At 33.5% G+C, this 19,548-nt stretch overlaps 1 protein-coding gene across 5 annotated transcripts in view; it reads left to right on the top strand.

Annotated features, from left to right (window-relative positions):
- Positions 1-19,548, top strand: part of Sptz (zinc finger FYVE-type containing 26 spastizin) — a gene marked incomplete in the record, with an annotated part of 1,794,825 nt that overhangs the window by 908,677 nt on the left and 866,600 nt on the right. For all 5 annotated transcript variants that reach the window (XM_081731160.1, XM_081731159.1, XM_081731161.1 and 2 more), the window contains 1 exon segment: positions 18,732-19,083. In XM_081731160.1, the coding sequence (XP_081587286.1) occupies positions 18,732-19,083 (352 nt within the window).

The raw sequence follows: 19,548 nt of genomic DNA, 5'->3' as shown, positions 1-19,548 counted from the left end.
ACAATGTCTCAAGCATTGTGGAAAAAACTTACAGCAACGTTTATCAATATAACCCTTTTCTTTTCGCGATAGTTACTGATGTTTGGCAGGGGCATATTTTTTTTTTTAATCGAAACTAGCTAGCCGCACGAAATACATATAAAGTCCATAAATTTCGCCTAAAATTAACTAACTCTATGGTGTATGGAACTCGGAGGGTCAATTCCACGTTCACAAAAGCTTTCCCTGACTTCTATCCTTAGTCAACTGGATCCAGTTTCTAGTTTGTATTCATATATCTGCGAAATCCATCTAAAAGTTGTCCTCCCATCTGCGCCTTGGTCTTCCTAATGGTCGTTTTCCGATTGGTCTTCTAGTTAAGACTGAAAGCGATCCTACTTTTTTCCATTTTGGCTACATGACCTGCCCACCTGAGTCTCCTAGACTTGATGACCCTAATAATGTTTGGTAAACCGTATAAATTATGTAGTTCCTCGTTATGAAGTTTCCGCCATTCCCCATTCCCGTTCCTTTTGTGTCCGAATGTTCGTCTGAGGATCTTGTTCTCAAATACTTTCAGTCTATGCTCTTCCCTCATAGCAAGCGACCATGTCTCGCAACCATACAGAACAACAGGCATGATTATCGTTTTATATATTTTAAGCTTCAAATTTCTCGACAGAATTTGCGACGACAAGAGATTTTGAACTAAATAATAACTTGAATTCCCTGCTTTTAGTCGACATTTAATTTCTTGGTGAATATCGTTTTCGTCTGTTAATATTGATCTTAGATATTTGAAAGTATTCACTTTATCAAAAGTATTATTCGATATTTTAACGCATCCAAAATTTGCCGTATTACGATCCCGAATAACTTCTATGTATTTAGTACATAAATTTCGCCTGAAGTTTTAAAATCTATTTTTTTATTTTTTTTTTCGCAGAGGGGATCGAGCTTTCCTAAATACGACCCTATTACCTGAAAACAAACAAATAGACGTGGACACAAAAGAACTTTCGTCTTAAATTTTGATGATTTCTCCGTTGGAATAGTTTTAACGATTTAAAAACCCTGTGTTACAAAGAGAAGAAAGCAGGATTCACCCGTTATCCGTCCAAAACGGGATTTTCTCTAATCATCCTCTGCATGATACTCGTTTTCATATTGTGCTTACATAATTTGAGTCTCATTGTATTTTATTATTATCTTCCATAATCGAAATAACAGAACAGAAACGGGATTTTACTTATTTTCACTTTAAATTAATTTATTTCGGATTTTGATTTAAACCAACGACTTTTATTCACAACATCAAGTGATTTAAATCTTGATTAAAAACGTGATTTAAATCAAACTAATTTAAATCAATCCACCCTGCTGTTGACCCAATGAAATTTCCTTCAGTAGTAAGCAACTACTTATTCAATGAGTCATCACTAAACGCTATAGGCAAAGAAAGGCAAAGCAGTATCGCCTGAAGGTCGTTTGAAATGCGTGTCTTGTCTTTGGTTTACCTGTGAAGTGAAGGCACTTTGTTTCTTCTACTAAGTTCTAACACATGTCAATTAAATATTGGTCTGTCTGTGAAAACAAAGAGAGGAAAGAAAAAAATATGAGCTATCCGCGTCAGTCTATTAGATCTTTAAGCATGTTGGAAAAATAAACCATGTCCTGTATTTAACCGAAATATGGTTAATAAACTAGCGTTATTATCATTAAAGGCCGTATGTGTCCTGGAATCTTGTATTATACCTGGAAAAGTTCGTGTCAGATCCAGAGAAAATGTGACATTTTATGATTATGCAACGATAAATGAAAAAATGGAAGTACACTCTGTCTTAGTGGTCGGTGCGGAACACCTGGGTTCGATTTTCAGTGTGAGTTTATCTGGTTTGGGACAACACGTTAGCTGTAGGCCCATGTCTCATATAGTCTCGGTGCTGCAAATTAAGTTATACTTTTAACCATCCAACCCATCAGTCTTAGAGCTCATAGGATTATGAGAAAGTGATTGGTGTGATCCGTGATGCGTTGCAATTAAAAAAAAACACAATGAGAATCACAATGCTGGATAAAAAAAAGTTGATCTCTCGCTGAAGCATCGTGACTTATAATTAAATTTCAGATTTTCATCTTCTAAAAATTTGGCCTATGGGTTCCTAATATAAGCTTGGCAAAGTAGTTAAATATATTCTAAAACTCATGAAATAGAATCAACAATTAATTTAAAATTATTGACTCAGTATAACTGTAAACCCAGGGTTTAAAAAGAAATATGTAAAAATAATTAGACACATAGTTGCATTCGTCTTGATTTTCAAAGCACGTTTTCACTGTTCACATCAGTTTAAAAATTATCAATCAACTAACTACAATTTCCATTCTCCACACGAGAAGAATAAGTGTACGAAAATGTTATTTGGGAAGTATTTAAGCCCCTTTCCTCCCTCCAGAAAAACAGCGAATGATAAAAGCTATCCCAGTCAATCCACGTGTTAACTACGTATGTTCAAAATTCATTGTAAACAGTTAAATTACTTCCTCGCTTTGACCATTTAATTAGGATCTTGTAGCAATTACCCCCGTTCCCCACCCCGTACATTCTACACGACAAATTTTACTGGCTCGCTTGATTGAATTTTGACAATCCCTTAAAATCAAATAACATATTTTTTCTGTTATTCTCAAGCGCTTATACTCTTACAGAACTTGCAATTATCTTTCAGTGCAATGTTTTGACACACACAGACGCACACATCAAACAAGAAAGGCAAATATAAATTTAGTGAGAAGAGAAAGCAGAATCGTGTTGTTATAATTCCATTTAAAAATTAAATGAACATTAATGGAAAAATAGTATCACGTTCCACGATAAAGTCCTTTAGGCTAAAGGAGACGGATCATCAACGAAACTAATGTTTCTTAAAGTAAAGTTTTAATAATCTCCTAACGAAAATCGAATCCGAGACTACACGAACCACAGGCGCACACGCTACCCACTAGATCAAGAGGAACGGTTAGGGCTTCTTTAACTGTGTCGTAGAAACTTTCATTTCCATCGTCTCCAGGTTTGTTCGGTCATACTGGATCCAGGTAATGAAATTCTTATCTAGTTTCATTACTGTTTCCCAATAAGAAATTAAATTTATTTTTCTCTTGACCGAATTGATTTCGTTTAATAGGGGTGATCGAGAAGCCCCAAAGAATATATACGCCATATTGAATCAAATTGACTCAATATGGTTTAAAACTATGACTTACTACACTTTTGATTGACAACTAATAAGTTTATGTTCATTATTTGTGACAATTTTCTACAAATTGCTTGCAGAGACTATTCGGAGTAAATATTTTACTTACAGGGGAATGAAGGGAGAATTGATATCGACTTGGAGCGTTGTGCATACATCAATCGAAAGCACTAATGATGCTGATTAAGAATCTGTAATAAAAAGTTTCCACACAAATGTATTGAAGGAGTTATGTCGATTTGTCACTTTTCACAGTTTTCGCAATTTCTAACGTTATTTCAATTCCAGTCGCTACCAAACTCTTAGAAGCGACTAATTCACGCACTAGAAATCGTTTGGAAATGTTTTCGTTACTCATATTTGAGGAAAGATAGCGTTTGGAGCATAACAGAACCAAATGTATTAGTTGACATAAGATGTGCAGTAATGATATTTAAGCACATACTCAGGGTTATCAACAAGAAAATGGTTCAAGCAAAAAATGTTTGCACCAAGAGCAACGGATTCTGTCAAGCTTCTCACAATGCTTACAGTTGGCGACATCAAACATGAAACCAAATTTGCTTGACGGAATCAAAAGCAGGATATTCACCAGTCTTATAACCAACTTTAATAAATGCATATTGATACAACCCAATGTATCTTGGCGAACTCATCTGATTTTGTAGAATCGAAGCAAATATAATACGCTGGTCTCGTTGAATTATTTTATAACCGTCAAGTTCGAGTTTCACATAGTGTTCAAGTTTCTTCAAATAATGTTTCCAGACACCAAACCCATAAACGTCTAACGGCTGACAAAATGACGTGCAGTTTTTCGGAATATTCTCAACCTTCACCATTGCGCCATTTGGCAAACACGCGGCAATTCGGGTATGGTCTGTAAATGGACCCCAATGGTAAAGTAGAACGATATTTTCTTCGTTCAGTGAAATCGCTGCAGACAGCAAGTCTTTAACGAACTTGTCGCGGCCGTCACTTGTCATGATGCCACTTTTCGATGCATCAAGCACTAGATTTTCGGGTTTGATCATTATTTCCCACACCCTTGGCCCAAATTTTCCGCTAGACTCTTGGAGTGTTACCATCATTTTGTCATGAATCAACTGCACTCTTCGCAACTATTGGCAACAAATTGAAAGAGTGGGTTGTAGTATTTATTGACTGCACAACTTTTTCAACTCTATCTTGTCCTTTGAACGCCAGAGTGCGGTTTCCTGTCATTTCATATTGAACACCACTCTGATCGGCGTTCAAAACGTTTGCGGCGGCCGTGCGTTTTTCATTGATTGTCTTGCTGATGCGGGTCGCAAATTTGTCTGCTTCCGTTTTCAAAAGCTCCTGATCTTCGAAGCAGGGCTTTGTCTCGTGACTCGTGATTCGGCGGCTGGTAATTCCACGGGCTTTTTTAAACTGCTGTACCCACCAAGACGAAGCTTTGAACGAATGAGCGAAATCAAGTTTGGCTGCATTTTTCATCGCCCAGATTCGTATGTCGTCGTCGTGAATTGGATGCCCAGCCGCAGCAGTTGCGTTGAAATCGGCAAACGTGTCGTCGCTTATTTGCCTCAGCTTCAATTCTCTATTGCCACCAGATGCGAATTGCCTTTTCCACGCAAGAATGACAGGCGAGTCTGGTGCCCAAGAGTGTTTCTTACGGATAGCAGTGATTTTTCTGCATTTGCCTCGTGGTGTTCATGCACAATCAAGAACCATTTTCATCTCGTTGTCTGTGTATTTCCGAGTGCCTGAATTTTTCGGACGACCAGCTGATGTTGATGGTTCATAATCAGGGTCTTCATCTAAAATCGAACAGCTCTTTCGTGATGTATGTAAATGTGCCACTGGTGTTTCACCGTCAATCACGCGAAAGTCTGTCGAAACCAAAGTTTCTGAATCACACCGCCTTTTTCACAGCCTTCAATAATCATGTCACTAATGGCGGATGTGAAGTCAATTTCACTTGACGTTTGTTCAGCAGATTTGATCCGATTTCGCTGGATATAGTCGCTGACTTGTTCAGTTTACAATTATTAGGAAGTTGGCAATATTCATTTACGGCATTTTGCACCTTGATGTAACAAATGAACTACATTTGAGTGCACATCAAAACAAGCATCTTGTTACCTCGGCGAGAGCACACTGACAACTGTTCGCGTGTATTTACAGTCCGAAACTAGGCATGGGAGAATCGAAGTTGTTGCGCACTTTACCGCATAGATGGCAGTACCACACACGGACTTTATTATGCGTGCAATATGGCTTATGATGCTTTCTCACTATGCATTTCACATAGATGATTAGCTTTAGAAGGTAGCACGCTCTGTGAGTTTTCATCATTTTTTTTCACCTACTTAACTAATTTCAAAACAACAAAATCTTGCAAAATGTGAAAAGTGACAAATCGACATAACTCCTTCAATACATTTATGTGGAAACATTTTATTACAGATTCTTAATCAGCATCATTAGTGCTTTCGTTTGATGTATGCACAACCTTCCAACTCGATATCAATTCTCCCTTCATTCCCTTGTTAGTTTAGTCATATTTTCTTTTAATATATTTTAAATATATTTTATTTTATTCTTTTTGTTTAATAAATATAATTATATTTTTCTTTCTTTTTCTATCGGAATTAACAATTCTCATTTTTTCTGTTTATTATGGGAATAAGGAAAAATATTCTGAACAATTTTAAAGCACTTAACATCAAGGCTTAGATAAATATGCTATTTTATTTTGTTATATGTTATGAGATATATTTATCTTTCTTATACAGGAGAATTAACGTTTCCCTTTTGTCTCCTAATGAAATTAGAAAAATGGATATTCATAACAGCATTGGTTTCAAACACTTAACGTCAAGGAGCAGATAGACTATTCTATTTTGTTCTCCCCATGAAATAAACATACTTTTTTTCCTTCTTTCTTCATGGTGGCCCTTAAGACTTACATAGTCGATAGCCAGTAGTTTGCCTGAAGGCATAACGTCGCGTAGCAAACAACTCGGCTCGACACGTGCCAATATACCTACCTTCTGAATAAAGTTGGAAGTCAATATTTTTTATTTTCATGATTTCATGAAAAGTTATATATATATATATATATATATATATATATATATATATATATATATATGAAAAAACGAAATGAAATATTTGAGTTTTACGTCCCACGATTATGGCGGTTAGACTAAAGGAGACGGTGATGATGAAAAATGAATGAAATGGTGTAATGAAGAAAGTGGGAGGAAACGGGAGAACTCCGAGAAAACCCACGCACACACTATATATATATATATATATATATATATATATATATATATATATATATATATCTTCGCTTCTGTACTACTTCCACCACTACTACTTATCTCCCCAAAAGTAAGCAAATCGCCTTTTTGAGTACTCTTTTCATCATATTTTATTGAAAAAAACGTGTTATGAACGATTTAAAAAAATAGAAAAATTTCCTTCGCCCGGGTTTGAACTCACGCCAAAAGCAATTCTTGATACCAGCCTACAAGGCTAGAGCGCACGACCACGGGGACCGATAGCAACAAGTGTATGATTTCTGTTATATACATAGGTATAGGCTACGTTGCAAGATACGAAAAACGCCAACCAGAATCGTGTATTTAGTTACTACTTCCGAGTGTACTCTTCCGAGCAAGATCTCAACAACCTAGTCCAAGCTAGAGGTTAACTATGTCAATAAAATTCATTTGAAAGAGTTCAGCCATTTTTCGTTATGATAGACAAAGCATTTTTCATTTATATACTATGTAGATATACGTTAATAGTATTGTTACTGTCTTTTTTATTTGTTATTTATTGATATAAAAATGATGTATTAAATTTGATATTTAACAGTATCATACCAATTCATCGTGCGTATGACGACGTGTCGTTGTCTCCAGGTCTGTTCCGGTCATGCCGGGACACGAGTGTGATTGCTTTCAGGTCACGAAATTCGTAACCAATTATCACTGCTTCAAAATACCAGTATAATAATAGGGTATGTTCAAACCCCAACGGGTAGGAACTGACTGTGGTTAGATTTTTTTTCCTAGAAACGGAGCTCGATTCTCAGTAGAAGCCTATGGTTTCGGATCCCACGTTGAGCTGTAAGTCAATGTCTCATATAGCCTCGCTGCTGAATGGCATGCTAAAGTAAAAGCAACTACTACAACTAATAACAGACATTCTACAAAGAGCTCTCCAGACCATTTTCTTCATAATAAATATTTTTTTCATATCAAACAGAGCAAACATAAATGTATAATTACAAGCGTTCTATTAAAATCTTCCGAAGTATTCAGAAACCTAAGAAAACAAAAAACAAAAAAACAATAAACAAAGAAAAAACTATTTGATGTATGAACTTCTACCAAACATAAGTTCTAGCAAGCGAAGCAGGCTATTTTTAGCATTATTCAATTTGATCAGTTGCTAGATTTGCTAATAAAAAGTTGACGTTAAATGTTCTCCCTGAAATATACGCAAAGGAGAAAATACTTTTTGATCAAAGATCCGGCTTTAGATTGGTTGATTTATATAAAAAGAGTGAGTTTGTAACGACACTATTACAACCATGGGATTCAAAATTGTGTTGCGTTATTCAAGGTTTAAAGTTCTTAACATATTTCAGATTCTATCGAGAATCAAATTCAAGGTGTATATTTCAAGGTGAAATGTCCATATCTGTTCAAGAAACTTGTATTTCAGAATCTACTGGCAATATTATCGCTAACTTCAAATACCCTGCATTTCGCTCAGTTTATTGTATTCTAAAACATTGCTTAGTTCTATTATAAAATTGTTCATAATATTTGTCATATCATTTTCGATATTTTTAGGTATATATATATATATATATATATATATATATATATATATATATATATATATATATATATATATATAGTTTCATTTCATTATATAATGAAATGTAATCCCATAGTGACAGTTTGAACAATAATCTCTGTTTTGTTAAGGGCTAAAATATGAGAATTCTATATAAAAACAAAAAAATTAGTGATATTTAATTCCAGAAATAGGGATGATGGAAGTCAATGTGTTGATCACACAAAACAGCTGAAATCCATTTCCTTGACCATATTCAATTTATTTTGAGCTGTAATCTTATTCATAGTTTTTATTAACAGTCAAATCTAGAAGTTTTACCCTTGTAAAATTCTACTTCATTTTTTCCCTTGACAAGAAAAAATAAGTAAATAGTTGCAGAATATCGAATGACACCTTGAACTGTAATCATATGATTCTTTCTACTGGAGTCCTACCTGATCAATAATAAAATAAAAATAAAAAATAGCGACACGAAGATTCGAACACGGGTCGCGGGAATGGGAAGTCTGCACGGATCCAATGAGCTACGGAATAAGGTATACGAAACATCTACGCTATAAATATATGGCAATAATCGTAAGCTTCACGCTGTGAAAGAACTTTTTTCCTTTTATTAAGTTTTACGATATTTCTATAGTGTCTTGGGTGAACTGCAAAGAGAGATCATGCAGTTATCGATTTGGTTAGGGATTGAGCTTTAAAAACTTTTAAAACATTTAATTAAATCGCGATATGGTAACAAGGAATGTGTGGCGATTTCATTCTAATAGTAATGGGGAAAAGATAGTATCCCACGGAAAACATGCATTTTCTTATGTGACAGAGAATACATCACTTGGTAGCAGGGGCGTAGCCAGGATTTGATTTCAGGAGGACCGCTGGGTAAATGTTCATTTGGGGTGTGTCCGGGGGTTGACCCGGGGAAAAAGTTTAAATAAAACCGCAATCTTAGGCCTTATATTAACAACTTTTACAAACGTCGGGCGTTCCAAACCTCCTGGCTACGCCACTGCTTGGTAGCATCCATTGTTCCTGATCATAATCAGTCTGTTCACTACCACTTTCAGCCATAATTTTATTCTTTTAAGCCAAGAAGAATGCCTTCGTTCTACGCATTTGGCGCTCTTAAAAGTAAAATTAAGTAAAGGTGTGATTTTGCAATTTGAATGTAAATTTATGTCCCTTACTGACCAAAACAAATCTTATGGGCGCAATCTGCTTCCTAAGCCCCGCGTATGTGGTTCTCCCTGTTCCCAATACAAAATTTAGTTTAGGTATTTTCTGCAAAACTATTCGCGAGATATAGAATTTCATGCTCAGTATTTCTGTTTACTTGGTACAGGAATTCATAGAATTGGAAATAATTCGTTTGTATAAGTATAATTATGCAGAACATCGATGAATAAATGTTTTGTGTTGCTAAAAATGTATTCAAATATTTAGGAAATTTTCTAGAGAGGTGGAAAATATTCTTCTCAGCCTGGGACAACAGTAATTAAGTTAGTGTCAAGGAAAGAAAAACTAGAGACGGGGAATTTCTCTAGCTTCCCCATACAAATAAATCACTGGTCGTAACGAACTTTTCTTCTGACGTATGACTGTCTGACCTCCTGTATGTCTCCGTGGATGAGTGAGCTAAGGCGTGGGTTGATAATCATGGGGTTTAGGGATCGAGTCCGGTCGGGGAAAGTTGGTATTTTTTCCATTGTTCGTTCCCCATATCTTAAGATGTTTCTCTCCCTCCCTAATCATCTGATGCTCTCAACTGAGTTTTCCACTTGAATTCAACAATTGGTAGTGGGATGCTCTCAGGTTCGGGTGAGCTTTTACATGTCTACTTACAAAATCAAAATTTGCGACAAAATATGGATGCTATCCGATCATTTTGTCTCCAATTCTGAATTTGTACATGTGAGTGTTTTTCTCCTCCATCATATTTGCATCTCCCGTTCTCCTATGTTGTCAATTATGACATAAGATGGCTTGGGAGCAAGATTTCAAATCATAAAAGCGCTATACCGCTCTCGCTAAGCATTTGATTAAAAGTATATCGTCGGCGGCAATTCAAAACCTGCTATGTGCATTTTGCAGGAGAAGCGAAAAACAGTATCCTGGTTAGCTTTTTGGCTTTATAAAAGTGATGTTATAAGTAATATTTGATGCTGCACGTAACTTGATACCTTTTCAAGTAACTTGAGAAGGTACCAGTTACGTGCAGCATCAAATATTACTTATAACATCACTTTTATAAAGCGAAAAATCTAACCAGGATACTGTTTTTCGCTTCTCCTGCAAAATGCACATAGCAGGTTTTGAATTGCCGCCGTCGATATGTTATCATACTGTAGGGGGGAGCATTCGCTCTTCCTAGACCCCCCTGAAGTGACAGAATATTTATTCAGGTTCTGCAAAGTCATTTCATATCAAACGACTTAAAGAGAGTTCATTCCACCAGCAACAGGATTGGACTTTCATTTTTTGTTTCAATTTGTCGTCTCAAATAGGACAAATATCAAGTAATATGTTTGCCTTAAGAACTACACGTCTAAGATTTTTTTCATTGTGGAGAAATGATGCTGTAGACAGTAGTGGTAATTTCGCCCAAGTGTACGGGAATTTTCAGCTCCTGGCGATTATGCCACCCGCCTTCCTTTACAGCTAATTTGGTTGCATACTCCCCGGCAAATGCTTCGGACTCAGTTGCTGGAGCACCTTAGCCGTAAATCTCCGTATCGCTGTACCATCCAGAAGTGTCCCCCGCTGTACATTTAATGCAAGCGGTATATTTATATATATTTCGAGTGTGACGAGCTCGCATCTGCTAAGTTGTATTCCATTTCAGATAAATGAAATATTATTTTTAGTGTTATGTTTATATATATGTTGTAATTTCTAATTTTCATGAATGATAAAATAATTGTTTAAATTATGTGTTATGTTTTAGTTGTATTGAACTACTCTGAACATTTTGGATAAATATATCATGTTAGAGTTTAAGAGAATATATAACTTTGAATCTTTATGAATATTTTCAATGTTTGAAACATTTTGTTTGTGTTAAGAGTGATAAATATTTCTTTGTGTATTCACTAGCAAAGGAATACATTCATTTTTATGAAAAGTAAAATGATAGTCATTTTGAATGGTGGATTTGTTGTTCCTAAATAGTGTTGCATGTTTTATTTTAGAATAAGTAAATATTATTGCAGTATATGATGTTGAATTATATTTTGAGTTAATTATATTTTATTGCGTATTGTTAGTTCTGAAATGGCATTCAATATAACATTTCCATTTAATATTAAATTCCCATTGATTATAACATTTTATTGAATATAACATTTACATTGATAATGCTAATGTACTTGTGTAACTTAGTTTAAGTTTTGAAACATAATATTGAATACAATGTTTACATTAAATTTTTATGTGTGTTGAATAATATTATGTCATATATAGCAATTGGCATACATTTGAATATTGAAATTGTGTTTGCATACACATACTATGAAATAATTAAAACAAAAGGGAAAATATGAATTATAAAAACAGAGAACTCAAAGACATTGATGAAATGGCCCACGCTTTACCGCAAATGGCCTACGCGTTCGTTATCATTCGGATTTTCGTGATCTCGTGTTCCCGAGTGTACATGTGAACTGTTACACTTCAGTGTGACCAAAATCAGAATGACTTTAAACCCTTGGTGGACTACTGAAATAGGCAACCCAATAGTGTTGTGATTGTGTTATGGTGAAGTGCAATCATGAAGAAATGGATTCCAGTGTTCTTGCCCACTTATCGAGTACTATCAGTGGACATTCCCGTCGTCCACCATATATCACGATATCGTTATATGTACTTTTTAACCAACCCTCATATTTCCAATGCCAATTATTGGAACTAACGCCTAGCCAGTTGATATTCGCAAAAGAGGAAAACAGTGGAATTTTTCTAGCTAGAAGGTGCCTCTTTCCTCAAGATATTTCATCACCTCTCGCCGGACCGTATTTGGGAAGATATTTGTTCGTTCCCTCACTCACGGCCATGCAAAGCTGATTTTCTGAGCAACAGCAGTGGATCATACGTCATAATGTGTATTTTTGCAAATAATTATTAATTATTTACACTTATTATGTGCATCAATATGATTAATGTGCTCTCAATCAAGTGATAATTAATCAATTATTTCTTATTATCGAAGCAGTTATATAAAAACTAAATGTTTTGTGCGAACTGTTTTTATTCCACTAGTGTATTCATACGCCCTGAAAAGAACCAAGAAAAGTGACGCGCAGAAGAGGCGCGCGGAGTGCTCTCCTAAGCACAGACGGAATAACATGTCTTTGTCTAATTCTTCGAATACTACGATTAAATGTGTTAACAATTGGAGTATAAATTCCTAGATATTTCATAGATTTCAACAGTTAGTGCATATACAATATACATGTATTAAATTATCAATCAATTAAAGGATTTGTCAATAAATTGTCTTTTTGCGACGTTGTATGCCTTAGAAAACGAGAGGAGCATCCAACGACCCCTTCTGAGAAAACAATTCATTACATGGCCAGCAGAAGAAGAATAGTAGTTCTCTCTTTAAGAAATATACGGTCTTTCGGTAAACTATCGAAATCGTAATATTCGTGCGTGCTTTTTAGTGTCGTTTTCGTGCGTGTCGAAATCGCGCTCAAGGGCCATCACCGTTATTTTTTAAATCAGAATATATTATGTTTGTGTTGTATCAGTGTGTTCCTAATTTCTTAAAAGTCAAAATATATACATTTAAAATATTTATTGTGTATGCTATTTTTAATCAAGTGATAATACGTTAATAGTGTTATTGTGCATATTTTATAGTGTTTAAAAGGATAAGTATTAACATGTAGGATATGCATGATTAGATATTTTATTAGGTGACATGTAAAGTACATCGAAAGTGACACAGTGCAAAGATAATTTCTTTCTCATTCTGCAACCATCCTGTAGCTGCCAGATGCTCGACTCGCCAGTGACGGTGGGTATATAGCTCAGCCCTCTTGTGGTTATTCAATGCACCCGAATACCGTGAATGTCGAATCTTCCTTATAATAGGTGGTATTCGATCTCACTATTACTTGAACATTTCTTATTGGAAGTTAGGGTAGAACCCAGAAGCATCATAGAATGGCTATTCTCAAACAGAGACAGATAAGGAGCGAACCCCACTACTGTGATAAATTGGCTTATTTCGAAGAGGGACCAACCCGAATCGAACCCAGGACTGTTATAAATTGGTTTAATCCGAACAGGCATCAACCTGAATCGAACTGAGGACTGCTATAAGTATAGAATAAGAAAAGCATTATGCTAAGGTACGGTTGTTTCTGTTATGTATTGTTTAACTATATAATATTAAAATATACATTCATAATTAGATTTTTGAGGTCCCGGGTTCGATCCCAGCCCCCGCCAAGTGAACTTTGTGGTGGAAAAAAATAGCTATATACCAATATGTTCTCAATTTTTCCCAGGAGTTCCGGAAATAGGGGTGGGAAATGCTTAGATGTTTAGAAATACACTATTGTTTAAAGGATGACAGGTAGGGGTGGGGTAAAGCTAGTACACTATTGTATGTATAGGAGTTACACAAAAGAGAATAATTAAAGATGTCAAATTTGTAAAGATAAATGATTAGTAAAATAAAAGAATAATAGAAAAGAAAAACCTTGGAAACTTGTTGAACAATGGTAGATTGTTATAAAGAATAATAGAAGTACACAATACATCGTAGTTGCCTGGTTTAAGAGAATTTTGAATAAAAGAAAAAATAATAAAAGAGAAAACTACAATGTATGCTTTAAAGAATAATATTTTAGATGAACAATGCTAGATTGTTATAAAGAAAAGAATAATAGATGTACACAATACATAGTAGTTGAATGCTTTAAAAAATATTAAATAAAAGAAAAGAATAAGAAAAGAGAAACCTACAACTGTATGCTTTAAAGAATAATAATTTAGGTGTTGAACAATCGCAGATTGTTATAGAGAAAACGAAAAGAATAATAGAACTGCATGCTTTAAATGAAGTTCGAATAAATGAAAAAATAATAATAAAAGATAAACCTACAAATGTATACTTTACAGAATAATAATTTAGGTGTTGAACAAATGCAGATTTTTATAAATAAAAGAAAATAATAATAAAAGACAAACCTTGCAGCTGTATGGTTTAAAAGAATTTTAAATGAAAGAAGAGAATAATAAAAAGAGAAAGCTTGCAACTGCATGCTTTAAAAGAATAATTAAAGAGAAACCTTCGGAAATCATTGAACATTGAAGCCGGTAAGGGATGCCGGAAACGCGGACGCGGCGCGGGGCGCGAACTGAAAACACTTGCTTACGCGGACGGGAATAAACTTGAAAATGAAGTAAAAGACAGGAAGATTGAGAATTTTATAGAAGACAATAGTATTTACCTTGAACGTATATATGAAAAGAATTTTGGGAATTTTTTGTTAATGTAAAGAAAATTTTTACCTGTTTGTATTGTGTTAATAATGTGTTTAAATTTTGTTGTTTGAAAAGAAATAGGTAACTTGTATGAACTTGATGCTGTTGGTGGACGCCATCTTGTTTGTTTGAACTGTTGAAATACGGGAGTTTTGGAAAATGTTGTACGTATTTTAGCCTTGGCTGCTGTGCGGAGGAAAGATTTTGTGTACGCCGATGAAGAGACTGCTTTCTCCACCATGTGTGGAAAAGAAGCTGAAGACAGAAAATAGGGATTTGCCGGTAAACTATTTATTTATCATCATCTTCGGATGATGATACAGATATTGGAGAAGAATTTTTTTACCAGAATCATCATCTTTGTTATCAAGAACGTCACGATTTTGTAGATTGGATTGTATGTGGGGATATTTTAAAGTGGACTCAAAATGCACTTTAAATGCTATTAAAGACTGGGAGACGAACAAAATTTTAATTTGTACTGGTTGCTTTGAAAGTGTGGAGAACCAAATGGGCGACGAATGTTTATTTATGAGTGAAGAAGAATTGGTGGAAAGAGCAATATCAAGTTTAATAGAAATAGAAATCGATTAACTATTTTATACGTATGCCAAATCACATGTAATTGGTATATGTACACAGGAGATCTTTTACGAAACGTATTATGATCTTATTGAAGAAAGGGACAACAAATTTTTGAGTGAAGTGATTGATATTTTTAGGACGAAAGATAGAAAGCATATGTGAAGTGAACTGCAAATGTAAAGTAAATATTGTGTTTGTGTAAACAGTAAAAAGACATACAAAAAGTGGAACAAAGATTTATACATTAAACTTTTGACTATGTATGTATGAATATTATGTTTTCCGAAAAAACATGATTTGTGTATTATGTAGTGAAGAACATATTAGTGAAGTTTGTGTTTTAAAAACTATAAGTGCATACTTACGTTTTAATATTATTTCTTGTGAACAATGTTTGCTGCATCTTGAACATTAATGTTTATTTCTTCATGATGTTGGAACTTTTGCTGTTATACAACGAATTAACTGTTATTGATTTATTTGAAGTGTTTGAAGAACATCATAATGAAATTTTAAGTATTAACTTTTTACGCAAAGCGCGTGAACACTGAACTTCTTGAACAATTTATATCGTTTTTCTTAGAACGTAAACATAAAATTTCACCATGTGTCAATAAATACATTACTAACATACACTGTTTTAAGATTTGATATCATGTGTTTATTATTCGTGAATTTTGTTAACTGCGTGTGATTATAAAGTAAATTTGCAATGGTTAATAAAATCACTAGTAGAATACAATGTATTTTCGTTGTCAAAAACAAATTGAACATTATGCTTACACTGATTAATTTGTAATAATTTGTAATATTTTCATTTAATTATGTTAAATTCGTCTATTATTATATTGTATTACATATACGTGACCTTATATATCAACTTTGTAAATAACATTTAGCATTGTATTGTAAAGGTGCGGAAAAAAGCACTTTGGATTTAAAATATTTTTTGTAACTAATATTTTTTATTTCGAAAATAAAAACATTGTACATCATTAAATGTATTGTATGCAAACAAGAAATAATAATTATTATTGTGTGTAATGATTGTTAATAGCGTTAAGTTTTTTCTTATTATTGTAATTTTATTGTATTGTAATGTGAAAATATAAAGAAATAAACTTTTGCGTTATAATAATTTTCTTGTTTTCTTTTTAAAAAATTTCTTAATGAAATAAATAATTAATTTTTTTAAAATGATTGAAAGTAACATATGGTTGATATTTATTTTATTTTGCATTTACTTATATTATTTGGTGATTAGTTTTGTTTCACATGTTTGCATTATTGTAATTTTTCGTAATATTATTTTACATTTTAAAAAAACATTTAAAGATAAATACGAATAATAAAATACTTAGCAAGGTATTACAACTTAAAATATAATTTTGCTTTAGAGTAAAATAAAAATTTAAAACTTAAATAATTTATTTGTGAACCAATAAAAAATGTTCCGAAAATATTATTTTACGGATCGCTTCCAAAGAAAGCTCTGCTTATATATTCTATTGTTTCCTTTGGAAACTCGTTAAAAAGTGTGATTCTATAAATAATTATTTCGTCTTATTTCAAATAACACGCCTTGTAAAAAATGTTTGGAAAATTTGTATTATTGCGTAAACTTTTTATTTATTTAACCTCTCGTATTATTAACAGATTTGTTTTCTACGAAAACTCATTATTTATTTAACCTTTCGTATTATTAAAAGATTTGTTTTCTATGAAAACTGCTTATTTATTTAACCTCTCATGATAAAATTACTCGAACACTGCGCGTAACTAATAAAAATTTTTCGAAAATATTAAAATATGTGTGAACTTAGAAAAACGTGTATTAACATTAATTGTGTTTTGAATATAGAATAGAATTTTACTTTGTTTTAATGTTACTTTACTTTAAAAAACATACATACATACCTGTATAGTGAAAAGTAAACACATGTTGCAACTGTATATGTATCTGTTTACCAATGGAAGCTGTGTTCACCAATGGAAGCAAATAATAATACGCATGCGCAGTCGTTAAAAGTTTATGTGCATGCGCAGATTTATTTGTGTATACAAAGGAACATTACTTAAATAGTATAGTATTTGTGAAGATGTGTAGTAGACGGGTATATCATTCCGAGTATATTTCGCCAAGAGAGAAAGAACTTAAACTTGTTAATAGAAAGAAAGTTATTTGTGTAGATGCTGATAATATTTGTGATGAAGTGAAATTATTATATCCTAATGAAGAAAATTGTAATTCGTTTAGAAGATTTTATCGAAAGGATGATGAAATACAATTTGAAAAAGAGTATCCTAATACACATATTGAAATTCATGAATTAGATATTGTGAACTGTAAGTGCATTGATTTAAAGTAAGTGAGTTGTGTCTATAAGAACTTTTTGAAAATTATAAACTGTATGAACCACTACTTTGTCGTGCTTGTGCTCAGTTCTCTGTTTTGACCTCTCGGCACCTCTCTACAATGTCTGGTAATTGCACTTGAGAAGAAAAGACAATTTGTGATTTATTTTTTTCCCTTTGGATAAGAGAATATTATTTCTTAACCGAAGTGGTTAATCGATAATGTTTTCAGCTGCTTGTTGGTAACAGCATTGCTCATTGCTAACAGATTGCGTTGGCAGACATTCTGCATTCGTGAAGGAATACAGATCATAGAATTCAAAACCTTTGCAAGGTAATGCTAATTTTCGTAGTAATTTTTGAAATGCAACTGTAACAACACCACTCTCCTGGTCGGTTTGCTTATTCTCAACCGCCTTCCTATATTTTAGCAAATAAGAACACATGCCGTGAGAATGATACATAACATCACAGACAAACACATTGCTCTTATCTGTGAATGTAGTTGTTTGAAGATATACTTTAAAATATCGAGATCATGTGATCCATTTATTTTTGGATACCCCATTGTTTTCAAAGATTTTTCCAATGCTTGCGTATATTGTGCGTAAATGTGTATCATATGTATTTGTATTATATGTATCCTATGCTTATTTATTAGTATTGTCTCGTCGCTGTATGCTAAATAACAGTTTTGCCAACTTAGATTATTCTTAATTTTTCAGAATAATGTAAACAATTTCGAATATTTTGGTCTGCCTTTTGGGCAGAAAACGTTAGATAGATAGATAAACTTGATAGATGTATACGTTATCATTTTGGAACATACATTCTTTCATCTTTCCAATGATGTATCATTCATTTCGCTACACTAATTAGGAGCTGCACAAGAGTTGTGGAAATGAAGGTCTGCAATTTTTCTAAAGTTACTAGCCGGCACCATAATTGGCGGCCATATTGAAAAACCTTACATGATGATGATTATATGACCAAACCAAATTTTATCTTTTAACGTCCCAGAACACATTCTCTGTACGCGGACTATCCAACAGGATCACATCTGGCCCCTAGACAAAAACAAAACAAGAAAATCGTGTGGAATTAAAAGTGGAACAAAAATAGTATAACATTCCTTTAATAATTATGTTGTTCCACTTATTTTTCTCATCTTCTTTTCTTTCTTTTACTTTACAGGTACTACACGCTATAAACATTGAAGAACAACTTGATACGGCCACTAAGAATTATGTTAATTATCATGTACGATTAGACGTTACTCCCACACATATAAAATTAGTTATTCCTGCACTTCTGCGCTGGTACCAGGACAATATAATACAAAATCAGGAACCAGAGGGACACAATCAAAGCTGTGTTCCAGATATATCTCGTGCCAGCTCCTCGTTTCATACAGACGAAGAGATATCGAAAGAAAGATTATTACAGATATTGGAGTTCTTAAGAGATAATTCATCCGGATTTTTAAAAGATGATGTAATTCAGTCCATTGCCCGAATAAATTCTACGGATATTTCTCAAATAAATGGTAAGTTTTTTTTAAATGCAAACAAGCATATGTAGTAATATATATACTATGCGAAACTGCACTCCTTGTATGTTATTAACTAAAGCTAAGTGAATATTTAGAGTAAAAATTTGGTTATTGAACGTGAAGAGGACCCGGTTGTTACTTGCTGTTCTTCGATGGATTCTTCATTAAATTAAAGATTATCTGTACATCGACCATTATTCTTACTAGTAGTTATACTAATATTATTATTTTAAATGTAGTAAGAAACGGTATTCAATCTTTTTTTTTTAATATGTTAATGTTCACGTTGACTGTCATAATCCCATTCAGTAGCCTCAACTACTATTATCCCGTTACAATCATAATCTCGTATCTTTATATATGATCGTCAGAAACTATCGCACCTTCTCCAGTGGGTGTTAGTGTCCCAAATCTCAGAGAATATTAGTCGCAGCATGTCAGGCTTAATGCCATTTATTG

Source organism: Thermobia domestica, chromosome 11, assembly GCF_964235325.1.
Source record: "Thermobia domestica chromosome 11, izTheDome1.hap1.1, whole genome shotgun sequence".
NCBI lineage: Eukaryota > Metazoa > Arthropoda > Insecta > Zygentoma > Lepismatidae > Thermobia > Thermobia domestica.
The sequence above is the reverse complement of the archived record's forward strand: the minus strand, read 5'-3'. Positions and strand labels throughout refer to the sequence as shown.